The sequence below is a fragment of the Rhinoraja longicauda genome, chromosome 6, assembly GCF_053455715.1.
Source record: "Rhinoraja longicauda isolate Sanriku21f chromosome 6, sRhiLon1.1, whole genome shotgun sequence".
Lineage (NCBI taxonomy): Eukaryota > Metazoa > Chordata > Chondrichthyes > Rajiformes > Arhynchobatidae > Rhinoraja > Rhinoraja longicauda.
The window spans coordinates 48,379,474-48,403,374 of NC_135958.1; the positions used below are offsets into that span (position 1 = coordinate 48,379,474).

General features: G+C 41.8%; 1 protein-coding gene across 1 annotated transcript in view; it reads left to right on the forward strand.

Annotated features, from left to right (window-relative positions):
* dnah9 (dynein, axonemal, heavy chain 9) overlaps positions 1 to 23,901 on the forward strand; it is a 467,621-nt gene that overhangs the window by 61,557 nt on the left and 382,163 nt on the right. Inside the window, exons 17-25 of the mRNA XM_078400937.1 lie at positions 1,526 to 1,748; positions 2,772 to 2,938; positions 6,089 to 6,959; positions 8,556 to 8,686; positions 10,916 to 11,042; positions 16,270 to 16,422; positions 17,923 to 18,048; positions 18,778 to 19,017; positions 19,665 to 19,825. Of these exons, the coding sequence (XP_078257063.1) occupies positions 1,526 to 1,748; positions 2,772 to 2,938; positions 6,089 to 6,959; positions 8,556 to 8,686; positions 10,916 to 11,042; positions 16,270 to 16,422; positions 17,923 to 18,048; positions 18,778 to 19,017; positions 19,665 to 19,825 (2,199 nt within the window). The remainder of the gene's footprint in view (positions 1 to 1,525; positions 1,749 to 2,771; positions 2,939 to 6,088; positions 6,960 to 8,555; positions 8,687 to 10,915; positions 11,043 to 16,269; positions 16,423 to 17,922; positions 18,049 to 18,777; positions 19,018 to 19,664; positions 19,826 to 23,901) is intronic.

Below are 23,901 nucleotides of genomic sequence, written 5' to 3' on the forward strand. Positions count from 1 at the left end.
TATCCCGAGTAATTGTAGAGCAGTTTGCAGAAACATAGTGCACATAAATCCTCAACCAGTCGCTTAGCCTATTGACTCACCAAATCCATGCTGACGAGAAATTGGCCTCTTACCCTTTATTTTAAACCCAAACTTTCTAGTTGTTTTCTTCTGATATCGGGTTATGTTTTCTATTATCTACCCTATCCACACTCCTTATAATGTTTGTTATACATAGGTGGTGAATCTGTGGAATTCTTTGCCACAGAAGGCTGTGGAGGCCAAGTCAGTGGATATTTTTAAGGCGGGGATATTTTTAAGGCGGGGGGTTTTGATTAGTACAGGTGTCAGAGGTTATGGGGAGAAGGCAGGAGAATGGGGTTAGGAGGGAGACATCGATCAACCATGATTGAATGGCAGAGTAGACTTGATGGGCTGAATGGCCTAATTCTACTCCTATCACTTATGACCTTATGACCTACATCTCCATCAATGCCCCCTCCCCCCAACCTTGTCTGCTCCCAGAAAAGGAAACACATCCTATCCAGTCTACCCTAACAACTGAAATGCTCCATTTCAGGCAACATACTGATTAATTACTGGTTAACATTAGTCTGAGGAAGGGTCACAACCTGAAACGTGACCGATCCATGTTCTCCACAGATGCTGCCTGACCCGTTCACTACGGTTCCTTTTGTGTAACATACTGGTTAACCTCTTTTGACCTATCTTCAGTTCAGTCATGCCTGTCCTATATCGTGGTGCCAGAAATGTACCAGTACCAACCAATACATCATAAACTTCCACTACAACTTCCCTACTCTTGTATTCTATGCCACAGCATATGAAGGCAAGAATCCAGTGTTCTTACTTCACCATATTATCTTCCTACATTACCACCTTCAGAGACTCTTGCATACCAAATACACTCTGTTTCTCATTGCAACCAAGGACCCTAATAGTCAGAGTGTGCATTCTTCTCTATTTTAAAGTCTCACAGACTATCCTTTCTCATACATATTAAGATTAAATTCCATCGGCCATTTCTTTGTCAATATTATGATCAACATCATCATTGGGCTAATTCTCTCTTCCTTGCTGTCAAGACCACTGGTTTTTACATCACCTGCAAACATGATAATCATACCTCCTACATTTGTATCCAAATTATTAATGAAAATAACAAACTGTAAGGGTTTCAGAACTGTGGTACACCATTGGTCATGAATGGATTAGGGTTTTATCTTCAGAAGATTTAGGGATAATATGAAATTAGATACAACTTAAATGGTTCTAAATGGAAACTATGTGTGCACATCAGAGAAAGGAAATAGAAAAGCTGCAGGATGGCTGAGAAAAGGTAGAGGGAATAGCAAGAGTTTTGTTTCATTTATCAATTGTAACAGATGAGTTACTTTTGTGTGACCTTTCCCAGAACTATATAGTAACTAATTAATTCAGTGTAAGTTACATTTTGCTAATGCTATAAAGTGACATTATATTGTGAGCTACAGTGCTCATTTTTCATCTCATTTCCTTTTTCTAGTTTGGCTGATCTCAACGGGTTTATTAAATTAGCAGAAGGAGGTTTATGTCAGAAGGTTGAAGAAGGTGACTTCAACGGCCTGGTTGGCATAATGGGTCATCTCATGGCTATCAAAGAGAGACAGGCTACAACTGATGCCATGTTTGAGCCCTTTAAACAAACCATTGAGCTCCTGAAGACCTACGAGCAGGAATTACCTGAAGAAGTGCACAAGCAGTTGGAGGTCAGTGGATTATTGATGAATTCCTCAAATTATTGGAAATCTTCATGTGTTAATTTGGTGCATGGCTAAATGAGTCTAAAATGATCACTCGGCTAGAACCGATAAAATTATTGTGATCTTCAACTTCTTGCATCCTCTCTTGAAATAATGTTATATTTCTGGAGCAGTTCCTAATTTTAGATTTTTATGATTAAAAATCTTTTTACCTTTGCTATAATTTTCAGCAGTGAAATTTACTTAACTTTATGCCTGCTCTAAAAACGTTTGTGTTCCTGTTGTACTGGTCTTGCATCTACAATATGTTGTACAATATTCAGGTGTTTTTGATTGCAATGTGCAGTTGATTGGAAGCTGTGCATAAGGTCATAAGGGATAGGAGTAGAATTAGGCCATTCGGCCCATCAAATCTACTCTCATGGCTCATCTATCTCTCCCTCCTAATCCCATTTTCCTTCCTTCTCCCCATCATCCCTGAAAGTGTTCATGTGCATTAATACTTCAAATACTGTGTGAACCTGTGGAATTCTCTGCCACAGAAGGTAGTGGAGGCCAATTCACTGGATGTATTCAAGAGAGTGTTGGATATAGCTCTTAGTTTCGTTTATTGTCACATATACCGATGTACAGTGAAAAGCTTTTGTTGCGTGTTAACCAGTCAGCAGAAAGACAATACATGATTACAATCGATCCATTTACAGTGTATAGATACATGATAAGGGAACAACGTTTAGTGCAAGGTAAAGCCAGCAAAGTCCAATCAAGGATAGTCCGAGGGTCATCAAAGGGCTGGATAGTAGTTCAGCACTGCTCTCTGGATGTGGTAGGATGAATCAGTTGCCTGATAACAGCCGGGAAGAAACTATCCCTGTGGAGCAGAGTTGGGGGAAAGTGATAGAAGAAAGGCAAGATATATTTTTACAAGAGGGTGCTTTCACATACCTCACTCTGGGTCCAGAACTATTATTAACGTACAGGATTGTGCAAAATGTATTGACGTATATATGTCGGTGCTTGTGTGTACAGGAACTACCAGAGAAGTGGAACAATACTAAGAAACTAGCAATAACAACAAAGCAGCAGGTGGCTCCTTTGCAGGCCAACGAAGTCACAATTCTTCGCAAGAAATGTGCCAGTTTTGATGTGGAGCAGCACAAGTTCCGGGAACAGTTTCGCAAAGATGCGCCATTCAGGTGAGGGGTGACAACTCCCTGTGTTCTAGTCATTATTGACCTGAATCCCACTTATGACTTGGGCTTGCCTGGAATCTAAGTATTTGCCTCCTACTTATTTGGAACTATCACTGTCCCGTTTTGGGATCAGTTAGATTTAGAGATACAGCGCAGAAACAGGCCCTTCGGTCCACCGGGTCCGCGCCGCCCAGCGATCCCCGCACATTAACACTATCCTACACCCTAGGGACAATTTTTACATTTGCCCAGCCAATTAGCCTACATACCTGTATAAGAACATAACTGCAGATGCTGGTACAAATCGAAGGTATTTATTCACAAAATGCTGGAGTAACTCAGCAGGTCAGGCAGCATCTCGGGAGAGAAGGAATGGGTGACGTTTCGGGACGAGACCCTTCTTCAGTCTGAAGAAGGGTCTCGACCCGAAACGTCACCCATTCCTTCTCTCCCGAGATGCTGCCTGACCTGCTGAGTTACTCCAGCATTTTGTGAATAAATACCTTCAACCTACATACCTGTATGTCTTTGGAGTCTCAAATACATTGAAAGCACACGCATAGAGTTGTGTGCCAGTCAGTAAGCATAAGATTTAAGTTGGAGTTTATACTGCTCTGAGTATTTGAATTATGGTATGCTAGGTTTGCAAAGTGCCCAGAATGTCCAAATAGCACTTTGAATAACAGATTTGGTTCAGGAGTACAGGTTCAGCGTTCCCTGGAAGCGGCCTCTCTGTTATATGGCTTTGGCACATTGGCCTTCATGATTCAGGATATATATTTTTTTTAATTAATTTTATTTAAATTTTTTCCAAACACGTACATGTTACAGCTCATCGTACCCAATGATACCTACATTATAAATTCGATTATACATGTATTGTTCTGTATTATCTCCCCACCCACAACCCCCCTCCCCCCCACCCCCCAGTTAGAGATTCAGGATATTAAGTGTAGAAGTTGGGACATTATGTTACAGATGTACAAGACATTGGTGAGGCCACATTTGGAGTACTGTATTCAGTTTACATCACTCTGCCACAGAAAGCATGTTATTAAGCTGGAAAGAGTGCTCAGATGATTTATGAGGATATGGCCAGGAGTGGTGAGGCTGAGCTACAGTGGGAGTTTGGGCAGGCCAGGACTATTCTTTGGAGTGCAAGAGGATGAGTGGTGATCTTTTAGAGATGTAAAAAATCATGCGCGTAATAGGTAGAGTGAATGCAAAGAGTGTTTTTTTGCCCAGGATAAGTGAGTCACAGGTTTAATGTGAGAGGGGCAAGGTTTCATAGGAACCCGAGGGACAACTTTTTTCATTCAGAGGGTAGCAGGTATAAGAAGCAAACTATCAGAGGAGGTAGTTGAGGCTGGTACTTTTACAGCATTTAAAAGAAACTTGGACAGGCACATGGATAAGAAAAGCTTAGATGGATATGGGCCAAATGTAGGCAAATAGGACTAGGGTAAATTGACATCATGGTCGGCATGAATGAGTTGGGCTGAAGGGCCTGTTTCTGTGCTATGTGACTCTACAGTTCTCTTTCACATCAGACTTGAATTATATTTCAATAATCTCAAACCCCAGGTAAAAGACTCCTTTCTTGATGTGAATCTTATTCCACTTCACTGGCAGAGAAAGGTTAAGTGATGGATCGAATATGGTCATGATGTTCAGGTGAAATTGCTTCATACTCAGGCTGAACTGGCTGTTCTACTTCACTTCAGGCTAGCCTAATACACTGCATGAAGAGCTGGCAGAAAGGAATGAGATAGACTTTCTAATGAGAATTGCAAGCAGTTTAATGGAGCAGCTGACAATTCTCACATCTCCTGCAAAACAATCTCCCTAATAGTGCATTCTGTACAGATTCTTCCATTAATGTTGTTTTCCTTGAAGAGTCACTTAGAGTTATGTATTGTAATGTAGCTTAATGATGAGAGGACTGCCTCAATTTCATGCCTTGTAATGCCTTATAATGCTTTGCTATGCTTTAATGCTTTGACAGAAACATTTATAGGAATAGATTTCTTATTGCTAGGATTATGGATATGATGGGAGTAATATTAACTTTGGGCAACATCAGTGTGGTTGCATCCTATCTATCCCTTGATATTAATTTCCATCGAGGTGGGTGAGATTGTACATTTGGAGAGTTGCTGTTCAACTGTTGGAACGTTGGAACAACTGTTCTATGTACTGGTGCCAGTTAACACTGTCAGCAATCCTAATTATCTGCACTGTGCCACAGAATCTGCACTGTGCCACAGAATCTTTGAATTCAAGGAACAATTAACCAATGATTACCTCTGGTTTTATCTGTGTGACTCCAAAACCCATTGTGACTCTTACACACCTTCTGAAAGGGTTTAGCAAGCCACTTAGTTAGACCACTACTGTGACTTTCAGAAAGAATAAAACTGGACAATCCACCTGGCATTGTGAGAGGCTCAGAATTCAGGCATCTCTCCAGCCCAATTGACCTTGTGAAGTCCTCTTCACACACACTTGGAGAGTGGTGTCTAAACTTGCAGAGCTGTCCTGCAGACTTGTCAAGTAGCATCCTAACATCCCTATATTCATTGAATCAGATCTTACAGGTAACCTGCCAGACTTCTCCATCACAGCCCTTTGGTTAATAATGCCCCACTTGCAGGATAGACCCAGAAGAGATAGCCACACGGGGTATACAAATGGGAGGGAATAGCCCTTGGAGTTGTCAACCATCATTCCAGAGATCTCTTGGCATCGGCTAAGAAACTCTTTTCATGTAATGGAGAAAAAAGGAACTGCAGCTGCTGGTTTACAAAAAAAGACGCAAAATGCTGGAGTAACTCAGCGGGTGAGGCAGCATCTCTCGAGAACATGGAAAGGTGACGTTTTGGGTCGGCTCGGCCTGAAGAAGGGTCCTGACCTGAAAAGTCACCTATCCATGATCGCCAGAGATGCTGTCTGACCTGCTGAGTTACTCAAGCACTTAGCGTCCTTTGATATAATGTTCTCCCTCTCTCGTTTATCGATTACTGTGATTATTATGATCTATCCATAATGCTGTGGCTTTGGTGACCTTTCCTGAGTCTGTAATTGTTAAATATACATCGAAATGAAGGGAAGCTGCAATTACTACATTGATCCATTATCTTTTCTTTTCATTAGGTTTGATAGCGTGCAACCATATCAGGTATTAGATACTGTCCACACTCAGATCAGACAAATGGAAGCTACAATGGGAGCCATTAATGAGTCTGCAAGTTTATTTGAAGTCAATGTACCAGACTATAAACAATTAAAACAATGCAGAAAGGAAGTATACCTTCTGAAAGGACTTTGGGATATGATTTTGTTGGTGAAATCGAGCATGGATGATTGGAAGACTACAAAGTGGAGAGAGATCAATGTTGAAAACATGGATATGGAATGTAAAAAGTTTGCTAAAGATATCCGTGCCTTGGACAAAGAAGTACGGGCGTGGGATGCTTTCACTGGATTGGACAACACAGTGAAGAATATTTTGACTTCATTACGGGCTGTGACTGAACTTCAGAATCCAGCTATCCGGGATCGACATTGGTACCAGCTGATGCAAGCCACAAATGTAACATTCACCATGGATGAAAGCACAACTCTGGCTGACCTCTTGCAACTGAACCTGCACAACTTTGAAGAAGAGGTTTGTGGAATTGTGGACAAAGCGGTGAAAGAGATGGGCATGGAGAAGGTGTTGAAGGAGCTGGACACAACGTGGAGCACCATGCAATTTCAGTACGAACCACACTCACGCACATCGGTGCCACTGATCAAATCAGATGAGGAGCTTGTTGAGACCTTGGAGGACAACCAGGTCCAGCTGCAGAACCTAATGACTTCCAAGTATATTGCCTTTTTCTTGGAAGAAGTATCCAGCTGGCAGAAGAAGTTGTCCATTGCTGACTCTGTGATATCAGTTTGGTTCGAGGTGCAACGGACCTGGTCACATCTTGAAAGCATCTTCATTGGATCTGAGGACATTCGCTGTCAGTTGCCTGAGGTAGAGCGAACATTTACTTTCTATAGGTAGACACAAAATGCTGGAGTAACTCAGCGGGACAGGCAGCATCTCAGGAGAGAAGGAATGGGTGACGTTTTGGGTTGAGACCCTTCTTCAGACTGATGTCAGGGGAGGGGGCGGGACGTAGATAGGATGTAGTAGGAGACAGGAAGACAGTGGGAGAACTGGGAAGGGGGAGGGGAAAGAGAGGGACAAAGGAACTATCTAAAGTTAGAGAAGTCAATGTTCATAGCGCTGGAGTGTAAACTGCCCAAGCGAAATATGAGATGGTGTTCCTCGAATTTGCGCTGGGCCTCACTATGACAATGGACATTTCAGTGTGATGAAACGATGACACTTGAATTTGCAATTATAAATCAAAACCCATGTCTCAGTTTCTCGACTGATGTTAAACTGAAGCATGGTAGGGAAAATAATAATTTGAGTGTTCAGATGCACACATCATAAAACTAGACACAGGTACAAAAGCTAATCAAGAAGATCATGGAATATTTTTGATTCAACAGATGTGAAATACAAAGAGATGGAAGTGATGTTTTAAATGCGTGGAGTTTGGTCCACGTTTAATGGAGTTGTGTATGCAGGAATATTAACCATAAATGTGCTATAACATGTTCACCAATTTGACGTAATGAAATAAAGGTTTGGCACAGGAAATATTGACCGCAGATGTGGTATAACATGTTCACCAGTGTAAGGTTATGAAATAAAGGGCTAAATTGTGAAGATACTTTAAATACACCAGGTTGCATTATTAACAGCTAATTAAATGATAAAATGTTAAGTACTTTAGTTCAGATGGATGTAGAAAAGCCATCTCCTCTGGGATGGGGGTGAAATGCAGATTAAGTGATATTTGGGAGCACCTTTACCCACAAAGTATGTAGAAATCTGGACTTCCCTCAAAGATTATGGTTAACATAGAAACATAGAAAATAGGTGCAGGAGTAGGCTGTTCAGCCCTTCAGGCCAGCACCGCCATTCAATATGATCATGGCTGATCATCCACAATCAGTACAACCTTCTCCCCATATCCCTTGATTCCTCTAGGACTGAGCTCTATCTAACTCTCTTTTGGAAACATCCAGTGAATTCCACAGATTCACAACTCTGGGCGAAAAGGTTTTTCCTCATCTCAGTTCTAAATGGCCTACCCCCTATTCTTAAACTGTGGCTCCTGGTTCTGGACTCCACCAACATCGGGAACATGTTTCCTGTATCGAGCTTTTACATGTTTCTTCCTTCATCCTTCTAAATTCCAGTGGATACTAGGCCAGTCGACCCATTCTTTCATCAAATGAATCAATTGAAATGTTCAAGTTTGAGATGGACAGAATTTATCAGGTAACGCTGTAAAGGAACATAGATCAGTGGTGGGGCCTGATCAATTAAATTAATTCAATTGAGAAAAGTAGCTTCAGGAACCTTATTCCATTTCCTCTGTTTAGGCATATTTCAAGGCTACATTGCAGTTATAAATGACACTTTGGATTTTGAGAAGTTTTATTTGTATTTTATATTAATAGAGGATGCGCAAGTGTTGGGAAATTTACTGTTGTGTCGTGTGTCATGTAGGACTCCAAACGCTTTGATGGAATTGATGCAGATTTTAAGGAGCTGACATGGGATGCTGAGAGAACTCCAAATGTGGTGGAGGCCACAAACAAACCGGGTTTGTGTGAAAAGCTGGAGGGCATCCAGGTTAGGTAAGGTGGAACTCCTCTCATTTCATTGAATAAACTAAGTAAAACATTGAGGGCTTAGTTTCATTTAGTTTAGTTTCGAGATACAGTGCGGAAATAGGCCCTTTGGCCCACCAAGTCTGCACCGACCAGCAATCCCCGCACAGTAACACTATCCAACACACTCTTGGCACAATTTACAAATTTTTAACAAAGCCGATTAACCTGCAAACTTGTATGTCTTTGGAGTGTGGGAGGAAAACGGAGTACTCAGAGAAAAGCTACGTGGTCACGGTGAGAAGGTATACACTCCATACCGACAGGTCAGGATCGAACCCGGGTCTCTGGCGCTGTAAGGCAACAACTCTACTGCTGTATCACTGTGCCACCCCCGTTGCTAAAGCAACTGGCTAAGGCAACTGATTCATCAGAGAAGTTTTAACCTCTGTCTTCCACTGAAAGTTCTTGGAGTTCAACATTAGTATGGCTATGTTATGTCTACTGTGCTCCTCAAGATTGGAAAGGATCAAAGAAATCCCTTCTACATATTAGAGAATGCAATTGCAGGGGCAAAGTTAGTTATTATAGGAAATTAAGTAATACAGTAAGATTCTGGTTGTGTCTCAAGACCGGGGGCATGAAGATTGATACAAAATGCTGGAGTAACTCTAATGGGCTCAACCCGAAAAGTCACCCACTCCTTCTATCCAGAGATGCTGCCTGTCCCGCTGAGTTCCTCCAGCATTTTGTGATAAATCTTTGGTGTAAACCAGCATCTGCATTTCCTTTCCAATGCATCCAGAGGCATGTTGAAAACCTTTCACAACAAGTGGTGAATATAAAGTCATTTCAGTAAATCTGGAGTAGAAAAAAACTTGTTAGTATGGTGACCATGGAACTCTAAATTATCATCAAGGCGATTCTGGTTTATAGAAGATGGACACAAAATGCTGGAGTAACTCAGCGGGACAGGCAGCATCTCTGGAGAGAAGGAATGCAGTTCCCTCATACACATATGGTTTATAGAAGCTCTTCAGAGAATGAAATCAGTTGCCCCTGCACTGTTTAGCTATTAGTTGCATTGATTTCCATGCCAGTATCAAAACTGCTAGGGAAGGATAATGACAATTATAGGCCTCGGCCAAATTAACCACTTTTCAGTAAAGAAATGAGCAAAACCGGTGGTTCAGGCAGTGTGATGCAGGGCTTGTGGTCCGTAATTGCCTTTGTGTACACAGATGGATGTGAGTGAAGATAGACACAAAAAGCTGGAGTAACTCAGCGGGTCAGACACCATCTCCGGAGAAAAGGAATGGGTGATGTTTCGCGTCGAGACCCTTCTTCAGACTGAGAGTCGGGGGGAAAGGGAAAGGAGAGATATAGACGGTGATATAGAGAGATATAGAACAAATGAATGAAACCAGTTTAATTGGCTTAAAAATATATTTTTCGATTTTAGTGGCATTCAGCTACTGAGAAACACACAATGGAACTGAGAATTCTAAGTAAATAACCTATTCAGAACAGCAGCAGTGATATGTTGACCTTTACAAAGGCTGTGTCCTTTCTGAGGTGTTAGTGCCTTCAGTAAAATATGCAAATATAAGTTTGCACTGGGCAAGACCCACAAGAATTTGAAAGTCCCAAGATATATTCTCACCAATCAATTGTTCGAGAATGATTTACATTTCTGTTACACAGTCTGGAAGTACATTAATTTTATTTGATTTGATTTTTGGCAAATAAATCATCATGGGACAGGGTGATATTTGCAAATATCATAGAACAGGTCAACAAAAAAAAAGTTAATTACACTTGCTGTTCATTACAGTAAAACTCTGATGATCTGCCTTGCCCATTGTTTGGAAGTCCCATTGCTTTGGCATCTGGCTCAGATGGTTGTGTTATCTACGCCCCTTGTAGGCATGTCAGCACCCTGTTTCTATTACTTGTTTTCAACTTGCTGTTGTCAGGAATTTTGAAAATGATAAGGAAGATGAGTGGGTTATAATCTGGTTAACTCCACATCTGGAGTTGACCGTGACTGGAAAACTTGCTAAACTGGTGCCTATTATTTAAAAAAGTGAATTTCAAGTGTGTTGGTGTATTACGAGAAGCTATATCCAATGGTCCACAAAATATGGCACCAGAGACGTGAGAATGCCATGATATCAGATTTTACGGGGACTACTATTCAGTAAATCACAAGTGTTACATAAATGGATGCAACCTTTTCATTTTCTTCCTGCACAGACTGGCTCTCTGTGAGAAAGCATTGGCAGAATATCTTGACACCAAAAGATTGGCGTTTCCCCGGTTCTATTTTATTTCCTCGGCTGATTTGTTGGATATTCTCTCCAATGGAACAAACCCTGTACAGGTGAGCATCTTACTTTGCTGGTGAAACTGTTGGAAGATTAAAAAAGGCTGGAGTTGCTAACATTGCACAAATAACCCAAATTTGTCCATCGTCTTTATAAAGGATGCATGAACTAAGTAAAAAAGTTGACAGGTGGGGAAAATCCTACTGTTGCACTGGTTTGCTTTAACTTTATGTTATTGAGAACCTTGAATTATGATCAGACGTTATCTTGGTTGTTACTTGTTCAGATTATTTGGTTGCATCATATATCTCAAGATTGTGTACAGTTTTGGTCTCCTAATTTGAGGAAGGACATTCTTGCTATTGAGGCAGTGCAGCGTAGGTTCACAAGGTTAATCCCCGGGATGGCGGGACTGTCATATGAGGAAAGATTGGAGACACTGGGCTTGTATTCACTGGAGTTTAGAAGGACGAGAGGGGATCTTATAGAGACTTATAAAATTATAAAAAGGACTGGACAGGCTAGAGTCCAGAACCAGGGGCCACGCTATAAGAATAAAGGGGGAGGCCATTTAAAACTGAGGTAAGAAAAACGTTTTCACCCAGAGAGTTGTGAATTTGTGGAATTCTCTGCCACAGAAGGCAGTGGAGGCCAATTCATTGGATGAAAATAGCTGCATCCAAGAGAGAGTTAGCTAGAGCTCTAGGGGCTAGCAGAATCAAGGGATACGGGGAGAAGACTGGCACGGGTTACTGATTGTGGATGATCAGCCATGATCACAATGAATGGCGGTGCTGGCTCGAAGGGCCGAATGGCCTCCTCCTGCAGCTATTTTCTATGTTTCTATGTAAGTCGTGATGCATTGTTGATGGTCTGCATTGCGGCGATGTTGTCCTTTAGATCGGGCGTTAACATGCAATGCCAAGGCAGATGACACAAGTAACTGCAGATGCTGAAATCTATCGTTTATTGTGGAGTTGAGAGAGCAAAAAACTAAACTGCTGGAAGAACTCAGTGTTTCAATCTGCATCTATGGAGGCACACGGATATTGGATATTTCAGGTCAAGAAGCTGCTAATCAGGTCTAATCATGTTCTAATGCAGGGGGTTGAGCTGAAATGTTACCCCTCCCTTTGTCTTCACATCTGGCTCTCAACCTGCTGAGTTCTTCCAGCAATTTATTTTTTGCTGGTGCTGAGGCAGCCGCAGGTATTTTGGATGAATGGTAAATAGACCATAAGCCATAGGACTAGAAGTAGGCCATTTGGCCTATCGAGCCTGCTCCGCCATTTGATTATGGCTATTCTATTTTTCCCTCTCAACCCCATTCACCTGCCTTCTCCCCTTAACTCTGGATCCCTTACAAATCAAGAATCTATCGATCTCCACTCTAAATATAATGATAGCACGGCCCAATTCATTGCAGATGTCTCAGTACCTTGGTCAATATACCCTCCTAATATCAAGACTTGAATGTTTAGAGAAAAGATAACTGCAGATGCTGGGGTTTAAATCGAAGGTAGACACAAAATGCTGGAGTAACTCAGCGGGTCAGGCAGCATCACTGGAGAGAAGGAAGGGGTGACGTTTCGGGTCGAGACCCTTCTTCAGACTGATGGCAGGGGAGGGGGCGGGACAAAGTTGGATGTAGTCGGAGTCAGGAAGACTAGTGGGAGAACTGGGAAGGGGAGGGGATAGAGAGGGAAAGCAGGGACTATCTGAAGTTAGAGAAGTCAATGTTCATACCACTGGGGTGTAAACTACCCAAGTGAAATATGAGGTGCTGCTCCTCCAATTTGCGCTGGGCTTCACTGTGACCATGGAGGAGGCCCAGGACAGAAAGGTCAGATTGGGAATGGGAGGGGGAGTTGAAGTGCTTATTGTATGAAAAATTACTTTTTCACTTGGTATCTTGCATTAACTGGATTTTAAACAATTTTATACTAAGCATTTTAGAGTCAGATTCTTAAAAAAAAATGTAAGTGGTCCTTCAATATAATTTATTATACATAGCAAAATGACAGCGATCGGTTGAGAATTTGTCATCCATGATCCCTCTGATAGACCTGTGCTTTTTCTCTTTCCCCAACCCTTTGCTTTGCTGACGCTATTAGATGTTCTGGTGTATTGACTTAAGGGAGATAGACAGCTCAATAGCAAGAAGGGATTAATTTACCGACACCATGCACAGTTGTTTGGATGTCGTAGCTCTCAGCATTTGAATTTTGTTATCAGAACCTTGACATCAATCTTAATCCCGTGTGTGTACCACAATCCTAATTTCACTTGCCGTAAAATAAGCAAACAGTTTATAATGATCAGAGCATCTTACAATCTGAACAGCAGATATGGGTTGCAATAATGGATATATGAAGGGTATGGTAAGGTATGAATTTCCTCTGGTCTACAAAGTTTGTGAATAAGCTGAAGAAAGGAACTGCAGATGCAGGTTTACATCGAAGATAGACACAAAATGCTGGAGTAACTCAACAGGACAGGCAGCATCTCTGGAGAGAAGGAATGGGTGACCTTTCAGTTCGAGATTGAAGGAGGGTCTCGACCCGAAATGTCACACATTCCTTCTCTCCAGAGATGCTGCTTGTCCTGCTGAATTACTCGAGCATTTTGTGTCAGAAAATAACTGCAGATGCTGGTACAAATCGAAGGTATTTATTCACAAAATGCTGGAGAAACTCAGCAGGTCAGGCAGCATCTCAGGAGAGAAGGAATGGGTGCTGCCTGACCTGCTGAGATGCTGCCTGACCTGCTGAGTTACTCCAGCATTTTGTGAATAAATACCTTCGAGCATTTTGTGTCTATCTTTTGTGAATAAGCTGTACTGGTCTAGCAGAGGTCAAGAAAGTCACTCTCATTTTACTCAAGCATAGCTTTTCACGAGAGAATTAAGACGGCAGAAGTTATACCAGTCATTTGTGATCCATAATGTATTCGCTGTGGGGAATCACTTACGTTTGACACACACCGTAATGCTGCTGAGCTGCTGGTAAGGACTGGTGCAGCCCCATATTGAATTGTGAGAGTAAAGTTTTCTGGGTCATAAAGCCGTAAGCTGCACATGGATCTATTTCAGAATTGTTGAGTGGGCAATCAATCTTGACTTCCTCCTGGGAAACTCACCTTCACAGAATCCAATTCTCTGCCAATTCGATTCAATCAAAGTGATACCATGAACTGTCTGCAAGCAGTGAAACCAGCAAAGGCTTTTAAACCAGGCACCATCCCAACGGCAGTAATGAGGACGTGCACCAGCCAAACTGTTTTAGTTCAATTACAACCTGACGATGTTGAAAATTACCCAAACATTTCCTTTTAACAAAAAACCCAGGAGGAACACAATCCATCTCGTTATTGCTCAATCAGCCTACTTTAGATTACTGGCAGAGGGATGGAGTAAATTGGTGACATTGCCACCAGATTCCACTTACTGCCCCTTTTCCAGGGTTAAGTCCGCGCCCGGGTGGTGTTAGAGAGGGACTACACGCTGTCCACGGGCTCCCTGGGGGATTTCCGGGACCACGGGGGTGGTTAAATGCATCCTTGACAAGGAGTGTAAGATAGTTGTATAAGGGTTTATTGTTTCAGCATCGATGAGCCTTGGGCGCCCAACACCCTGTCGCCGGTTTGTGGTTTGTCCCTCCTCGGACCACTGTCGGTAGGTACTCACCACTGCTGACCGGGAGCACCCCACAAGCCTTGCCGTTTCAGGGATGCTCTGACCCAGTCGTCTGGCCATAGCAATTTGGCCCTTGTCAAAGTCGCTCAGGTCTTTACTCCTGCCCATTTCTCCTGCATCCAACACATCAACTTCAAGAACTGACTGTTCACTTGGTGCCTAATATATCCCACCCCTTGACCGGTGCCATTGTCACAAGATAATCAATGTTATTCATTTTGCATGTCAGTGAATGTTTTAATGTTTTGGCTGATATATATATATATGTACACCGATATATATATATATACGCACACATACACATAAAAAGAAACAAGCATAGTGCAAAAGACAAAACCAATGCCCCCAAGTCTATGCAGTTCAGAGCTTATTTGGAGGTTGTGGTGTTTGGTTGTTTGGTGTGGCTGATGGCTGTAGAGAGGAAACAGCTCCTGAACCTGGATGTTACAGATTTCAGGCTCATATTTATTTTCCTGTTGGCAGAAGTGAAATGAGAGTGTGGCCAGAGTTGTGTGGGTCTCTGATGATGCTGGCTGTCTTTTTGACTCCTGTGAATCCCTTCAATGGTGGGGAGATTAGAACCCGTGATGGACTGGGCAGTGTTCACCACATTTTGCTGGCTAAAGGATTGCAGTGATTCATGAAAGTGGCTCACCACCACCTTCCAAATGGCAAATCTGGATGGACAATAAAAGCTGGGCAATCCTATATCCTGAAAAATGAATAAATGTAAAGCCCATAACCTTTAATTGAATAAGGAGCAGTCCTGTTGAGAATTTTATGCCATGCTTCCTATATTATATAGTCAGAGTCATACGGCAGAGAATCAGTCCTTTGGCCCAATTCATCAATGCTGACCAAGATGCTAAACTAGCATCTGACTAATAAGCTAGTTCCATTTGCCTGTGTTTTATTAATATCCTTCTAAACCTTTCTAATTCATGTACCTGTCCAAATGTTTTAAAATGTTGCTATTGTGCATGCCTCAACTATTTCCTCTATCTACAAATCAATGAATGAAATGTTGAAAAGAAACAACTTTTGAAATGCTTTTCCGTAAGCATCTTTCATAACCCTAAAAACTGGGAATGAATTTGTCCTTGGTTTATATAGAAGCAAACATATGTGAAACTGAAGGTATTTGTTTCACAAAATGCTGGAGTAACTCAGCAGGTCAGGCAGCATCTCAGGAGAGAAGGAATGGGACCCGAAACGTCACCCATTCCTTCTCTCCTGAGATGCTGCCTGACCTGCTGAGTTACTCCAGCATTTTGTGAAATAAATACCTTCGATTTGTACCAGCATCTGCAGTTATTTTCTTACACAATATGTGAAACTGAAATTAAATCAGTGGAACTGAATATTGCAAGCAGTGTGTAAAGATGTATTGCACATTTAGCTCCTATGTCTAGCCTGACATGTTTATTCATCGGAAGGACTTGTACATGGAGCAGCAGCGGAACATTTCAAAATTCCACATGGGAAGCAGAATTGACTTGTCAGGTTCGGATCAGTTTCAAAATATTTGCTGATGAAAGGTGAACCATGTTGTGAATCATGTTGTCTTTGTGTAAAAATTCGAATCGTAGGTTCAACGTCACTTGTCTAAACTCTTTGACAACATGGCCAGCATGAAATTCCAGACTGAAGGCGATGATCAATCAACTAAAATGGCCCTGGGGATGTACAGCAAGGAGGATGAATATGTGGACTTCAGAGAGCCATGCGACTGCAATGGGCAGGTAGGTAATGCGTGACCTCGGTGCCTGCTGAAGGTATCCAAATGTGTATATGAACGGAAATGACCTCGCTTAGACCCATTACATCCAGATAAATTGGGTGTGATGCTGTAAAGGAAACATCAACTGATGCACAGCAGAAGATCAAGAGTAATGTCGTGTGTAATAATGAATGCAAATTGCTTTTAACATATCTGTAGAATGTTTTGCAGTTTTCAGGTTTCTCATTAGATTACTTTTCTATTTTGCTTGGCGCTAGCAATTAGTTTTTAAATCCTTGTGTTGTAAAGTATTAGAGCACAGAAACAGGCCCTTTGGCCCATAATGACAATGCTGGCTATCAATTAGCCATCCATACTCACCCCATTTACCAGTACTTAGTCCATCGCCTTCTGTGCTTCGGCAATTCAAGTACAATCAATTCTCATTGCTCTGACACTCGTTATTCCAATATATTCAATAATTCACTGGCATTAATTTCTCTGTAATGGATCGTAACACAGCATAAATCTGGCAATTCATATTCCAACATTTTCCAAAACCAATTGATAATTTAGCATTATATTTTAATTGTTCAACTGACAGTCTGTTTACAAAAACATTTCAGGCCATGTGTCTTCAACTCTTCATTCAACTCACTGCCGATCAAATAATATGTTTTATAAACTGTACAATGACTACTTTCATTTAACTTTTTATCCATTATTTTCAACGATTATTGAAGTGTTTTAATTTATTCCACAGTAAACATAAATTGTTCAAAATGTCCATGCTATCCAGAATCCCAGAGTGTGATCCTCTAAGGAAAAGCAACTCTGTGACATACAATTTATACATTCAGAAACCCATAACGTCTACTTATTCACACAATTATCTCAATATTCCACTGCATCCTCCTTAATAATAAAACCCTGAATTTCCCCGGCGACATTCATGCTGTCTTGCGAAAGGTTTCCTGATTTTTCACACTCTTTTCTTGATTAAGTATCTTCCTCTGCAGTTTCCCAGTCAACTGATCTTTCCTGAGTGCGACTAATTTTGGGTGTCACAATTCTAACTCCAAAATCTTTGTGGCTAATTCTTTCAAGCCTCCCACTATACGGGTTATAGTTCTGAGTTGGACAAGCTTATGTCTGAGATGCTGTCTGACCTGCTGAGTAACTCCAGGTTTTTGTGTCTATCTTAAGCTTATGTTGTTGTTGTGCGGTTTATGTAAAGGGATTCGGAGATTAATTAGTCAGCATACTTGAGCTATTGGGAAGCAAATGCAGTTTGTTCACTTCCATTGGTGGAATGACAATATGGCTGCAGCTGTGAAGTTGATGGAATCATTAACTACATTTGGCAAATGTCAACATACCAAAACGCTGTTTTTGTTATGTGCTAATATCCAACAGCATTTCTCTCAAGTTTCTAATCTGACCAAGACCATTTATTTGGTTTATAAGATTGTAGGTTTGTTTGCGTCGTAATGATGAAAGTCTCATTTATTTTATGTCCTAGGTTGAAATTTGGTTGAATCGGGTGCTAGACACCATGAGAGATACAGTGAGGCATGAAATGACTGAAGGTGTCGTGGCGTATGAAGAGAAACCAAGAGATCAGTGGCTTTTCGATTATCCAGCTCAGGTAAGCCTGAACTAACTGCAAAACCAGCTTCATCACTTGCCTCCACTTGCATTTGTAATTATTTGATGTATTTCCACCAGCCAGTAGTTGTGTTCTGGAGCACTGAAATGCAGCGTAGATTTTGTCTTTATCGCTCAGAAACCGGAGAAGAAAATCTTGTGGAGACTGATGAGCAGAGTTCAATTGATTATATAATAATGCAATTAAATTGACACTAAATCAGATTATCACTCTCAAATGCACTTGATCCTCACCACCTAATTGCATCATTTGTCCAAGGGATTTGTTGAATCTAGGATGCAGGCAATAAATCTATCTCTTCTGCGGTCCTTTTGTTGATGAACTAAGTAACTGCATTACAAAAGTCAGCTTAGCTATACCACGTTCTTGTATAAAACTGATGTTGTTAATCTTAATCTGGTTACTGTATTCCGCAAGACAATTATTGCTTCCTGGTTAGAGGTGCATACTGTTGAAATGGTCTTTGATCTGAAATGTTACTTCTATTTCTTTTTCAACGGTACTATCTGACTTGCTGGGTGCGTCCAGCATTTTCTGTTCAGTTTCAGATTTCCAGCATTTGCAGTTTTCACTTATTTCCATTTCATGTATTGTTCACTACTTGCACTTTAATGGTACACCACTTGGTGCGTCCTATTTCAGCAAAATAACCTGTACATTAATATTGAGGCAATTGATTCAAAGCTGTCCCTGCTTTTCCTGAACCAGGTCGCACTTACTTGCACTCAGATTTGGTGGACTACGGAAGTTGGGATTTGTTTTGCCAGACTGGAAGAAGGGTATGAGAATGCCATGAAGGACTACTACAAAAAGCAGATTAACCAGTTGAATACACTTATTACCATGCTAATTGGCCAGCTCTCGAAAGGAGATCGGCAGAAGATCATGACAATCTGCACAATCGATGTGCATGCACGCGACGTTGTTGCAAAGATAATTGCTCAGAAGGTTGGTGCCACCAAGTACCGTCGGATATTCACCCACAAATCCCATTTTATTTTTGAGTTTTATTGCAGTATTTTTTTCACACTTTGAGGTTCATTTAAAGCTCATCCTATCCCTATAATTTCGAACCTTTATAGGTAGTTCCTTTACATCTCAATGTATCAGTTTAACAGAATTATTGTACACTTCTTGTGATTTTCATTTCCATGGACTGATATGGAAACAAAAACTTTTTGAGACTTTAGATACTTGGTGGGAAATTTGATATTGTCTATTGGCCAATATCAAAATTATCCCCAATGAGATAACATATCCTGTGCGATTAACTGTAAATATTTATACAGTAATTAAAAAACACCTGATTGATATTTTGCCAGTTCAGAGTGCACCAAATGGACTTCTTTAGCACTTGGATGGCTAGAACAGCTTTTCATACATGATTATCATCATTACATCAGGAAATGTCACAACCGGCTTGGGAAACTGGGAGACTTACTTGTCCGGGGTCAATTCACTGGTTTTGGCACAGAAAATGTATTTTCAGTGTTGTTTCTGCAAGGGTGGGAAATAGTTTATTTAAAGTGGAGTATTTCTTTCTATTTCATCGCCACGTTGTGTGGTTATTGAAGAGTGTGCACTTCCTTTGACAGGTTGAAAACTCCCAAGCTTTTGTCTGGCTCTCCCAGCTTCGCCATCGCTGGGATGATGAAAGGAAACACTGCTTTGCCAACATTTGTGACGCACAATTTTTGTACTCCTATGAATATCTGGGCAACACGCCTCGACTGGTTATCACACCTTTGACAGACAGGTATGTGCAAGGCTTAAAACGCCATGGGTGCTGATCAAACATATAGCATACCAAGAAGGGTCTCGACCCGAAACGTCACCCATTCCTTCTCTCCCGAGATGCTGCCTGACCTGCTGAGTTACTCCAGCATTTTGTGAATATAGCATACCAAATTTATTAACCATAAATATAATATTAAATATAATTTAACATCCATGGCTGCCTCCACAATTTGGCAGAAACATTTTATTGGCCATAGATTGAAGAACAGGTGTCCAGAATTTTATCTGATGAGGTTAGCATCCAGCAAGAGTAATGATGAAGAAATGTCCAAGTTTCTCACTGGATGGTAGGAGTCAGGGAGTAGCAACACAGGACTTCATGTTGGAGGCCTATGACCAGTGGTGTTCTGCGGGGATTGTTGCTGCGTCTAATGTCGTTCATCATCCTTATCAATGTGCTGGATATGAATGTAGTTGGCATGGTTAGAAAGTTTTGGAATGACGCTAAAATTGGTGCTACAGTCAAGGTGATCAGATTACAACAGGATCTAGATCAAGTCAATTGTATTTGTATAGCACATTTAAAAACAACCCACGTGGACCAAAGTGCTGTACATCAGTTCAGGTACTGAGAACAAACGTACAATGGCACACAAACATAACAGCACATACATAAACAGTTCACAGCGCCCCCCTCAGAGGGCCTCAAACACTAGGGAGTAGAAACAGGTTTTGAGCCTGGACTTAAAGGAGTCGAGGGAGGGGGCAGTTCTGATGGGGAGAGGGATGCTGTTCCACAGTCTAGGAGCTGCAACTGCAAAAGCGCGGTCACCCCTGAGCTTAAGCCTAGACCGCGGGATAGTCAGTAGCCCCAAGTCGGCCGACCTGAGGGACCTGGAGATAGAGTGGTGGGTTAGAAGATTTTTGATATGGTGGGGGGGGGGGGGGGGGGGGAGTGGGCAAAGGAATAGAAGATGGGAATCCACTCACACAAGTGCAAAGCATGTAATTTTGGTAAGTCAAACCAGGACTGTACATGCAAATTGGTGTTATGTTTTTAAGGTTATTCACATTTTAAAGTTTAAATCTATCTCCTAGGGAGGGAGGGGGGAGGGAGGGGGGAGTGGGGTGAAGGGAGTGAGGGGGGAGAGGGAGGGAGGGGGGAGGATAATGGGGGTTGAGGGGATGGAGTGGGGGGGAGGGAAAGGGGGGGGGAGGGGATGGAGTGGGGGGGAGGGAAAGGGGGGGGGGAGGGAAAGGGGGGGAGGGAAAGGGGGGGAAGAGGGAGAGGGTGTGGAGGGGGAAAGAGGGAGGGAGGGAGGGGGGGAAAAGGGGAGGGGGAGGGAGAGGGGGGGGGGGGTGGGAGAGGGTGCTGCATCAATGCAGGAGAGGTTTGGGCCCAACGAGTCCACTTGGTCTAGTGCTGTATAAAACTATGTCTCAATGACTCTGGATAATATTTGTTAAGCCCTGGGAATAGACATAAAAGGTACATAACCATATCTCAAAATTGGGCAGCTTTGAACTTAACGACCTGGGCATGCAGTGCTTGGTCGATCAACATTTATATCGAGCCTCATTGATTGAAAATATGTAAAATTAACACAATGCCTGGAGTATGGAATTAAGGAAAGGTGAAGCACTTCATTCATCCAGTCCCTGCGATATCCTAATGATCATTGGCATTTGTGCTTCTGCTCCAAAAGCTGAGCTTCCTCACTGCTGCTCGGCGCCTTCTTGCCTTCTTGAGTACCTTCCTGCCAAGATCCATCTGAAAGAGACTTGGAGAACGGCAGGGTTTGATCTTTACATAGACTTGCTACGGGATCGTGTGGAGACTTGCAGCAAGATGTTACAAATTGTCCATTTAACATAAATGAGATCAAAGACTCACAAGGAGAGCTGTATAATTGCACATCCTCAATCCTTACACAATTATAATTTCAGCAGCTCAGAAAACATAGTAGTAACCTTAGTCAATAATTATTTTTTGTGTTTTTTTAAATTCTTTGAAAGTCGGCAAAGCCGTATTGGTGTAATTCAGTCTGCGTATTCTGCATTCTGTGAACTTAGCTTGGAGGGTTTCTTTCAGGCTCACTCTTGCTTGGAGACAAATCATTTGCAAGTCGAATGACACTTAAATCTGTACCTCTCCACAGGGATAGAGTTACACAACATCCCTGATGAAGTATTGGTCCAAATACGTGCCTCGCTGTGTAGTTGCTACTCCACGATTATCTTACTTTCAGCTATAAATTGATTACATTCATGTGACATGTTTGCTAATGTATTCAGACATCTCTCTGTGCACTGACATTCTGCACAGGTTCTGCAGTGCACCACAGTGCGTGCTTACTGCCTCGAGCTTCCCTGCCTGATATCTCTATTTATTTATCCTGTTGACAATGCATTAATTTAATGTCAACTTGTTAGTAAAGTCTCTGCAGTTCAATAGATTATGGCTTCGATAACTCAATAAAATGATGCCAGATGTGTCTTGAAACCAGTTTAAGTGAGGAATTAAATTGTTTTAAGTTATGATTTATCCCCTCACTGTGTTGCACTGCGTGGCTTAAAGCTTATCCCTTGTGAAAGCAGATTTGTTTTAATCTTTGCTTTTTCTCACGTTTAGGATAGTGTCCATTGGTTCTGTGTAACGATCAGCTACAGCTTCACGTGTGAAATGGAAATTAGATTCGATTCTCAAACATCCAGTGTTTGTTTTCATTTGATATAAAATCTATTGTCAGATTGGGAACCTGAGATTTGTAGTCAAAGACCCATCCTGCTGTTGCTGAACTTAGTTATTGGTTTGTAGGCTGTACAATGGGCCCATTTCACCCCATTGCTTGTCCTGTTGCACAGCGAGCCCTGCCCAAGTTAATCTCACTGAGGAATGAGCTGCATTGTGGGAGAGAAGGGATGAGTAGAGAACATGAATGCATTGCAGTGGATCATGGCTCTTTAATTTGGACAGTTTTATATTTTGTAATGGTAGTAGAACATAAGAACGTAGAATATAGAACAATACAACACAAGAACAGGGCCTTCAGCCAATGACGCCTGTGCCGAACATGATGCTAAGACCAGCTCCTATCTACCTGCACATAATCCATATCCCTGCATTCCATGCATATCCATATATCTATCCAAAAACCTCATGAAATGCCACTATGGCATCTGCCTCAACTCTGGCACCGAGTTCCATGTGCTCACCAATCCCTGTAAAATAAATAGTTTCCCCCATTAAATATTAAACTTTGCCCCTCTCATCCTAAGGCTATGCCCTCGAGTATTTTGTTTTTCAATCTAGGGAAAAAAAGGTTGTGACTGTCTACCCCATCTCTGCCTCTCATAATTTTACATACTATCAGGTCTGCCTGCAGCCTCCGGCATTCCAGAGAAGACAATCCAAGTCCGTCTAACCTCTGCCTGTAGCTACCACCTCCTAATCCGGGCAGCAATCTGGTAAACCTTCTCTGCACCCTTTCCAAAGCCCCTACATCCGTGCTGTGATGGGGCAATCAGAACTGCATGCAATATTACAACAATGGCCTAACCAGAGCCCTATAAGATGCATCATGACTTCCTGACTCTTATACTCAATGCCCCGACCCATGAAGGCAAGCATACCGTATGCCTTATTCACCACTCCATCTACTTATGTTTCCACTTTCAGGGAACTATGGACTTGGACCCCAAGATCCTTCTGTAGATCAATGCTATTGAGGGTCATGCCATTAATTGTATATTTTCCCCTTATATTTGACCTTCCACTTGTTTGGATTAAACTCCATCTGCCATTCCTCTGCCCATTTCTGTAGCTGATCTATATTTTGCTGTGTATCTTAACAGCCCACCTAACAGTCCATGACCCCAGCAATCTTGATGTCATCTACAAACTTCCTAAGCAATCCATCTACATTTACGTCCAAGTTATATATATATATATATATATATATATATATATATATACATGATACCAAACAGCAGAGGTCCCAGCACAGTTCCCTGCAGAACTCCACTGGTCACAGACCTCCTGCCTGAGTATCGTCCTTCTACCACAACCCTTTGTCTTCCATCCGTAAGATAGTG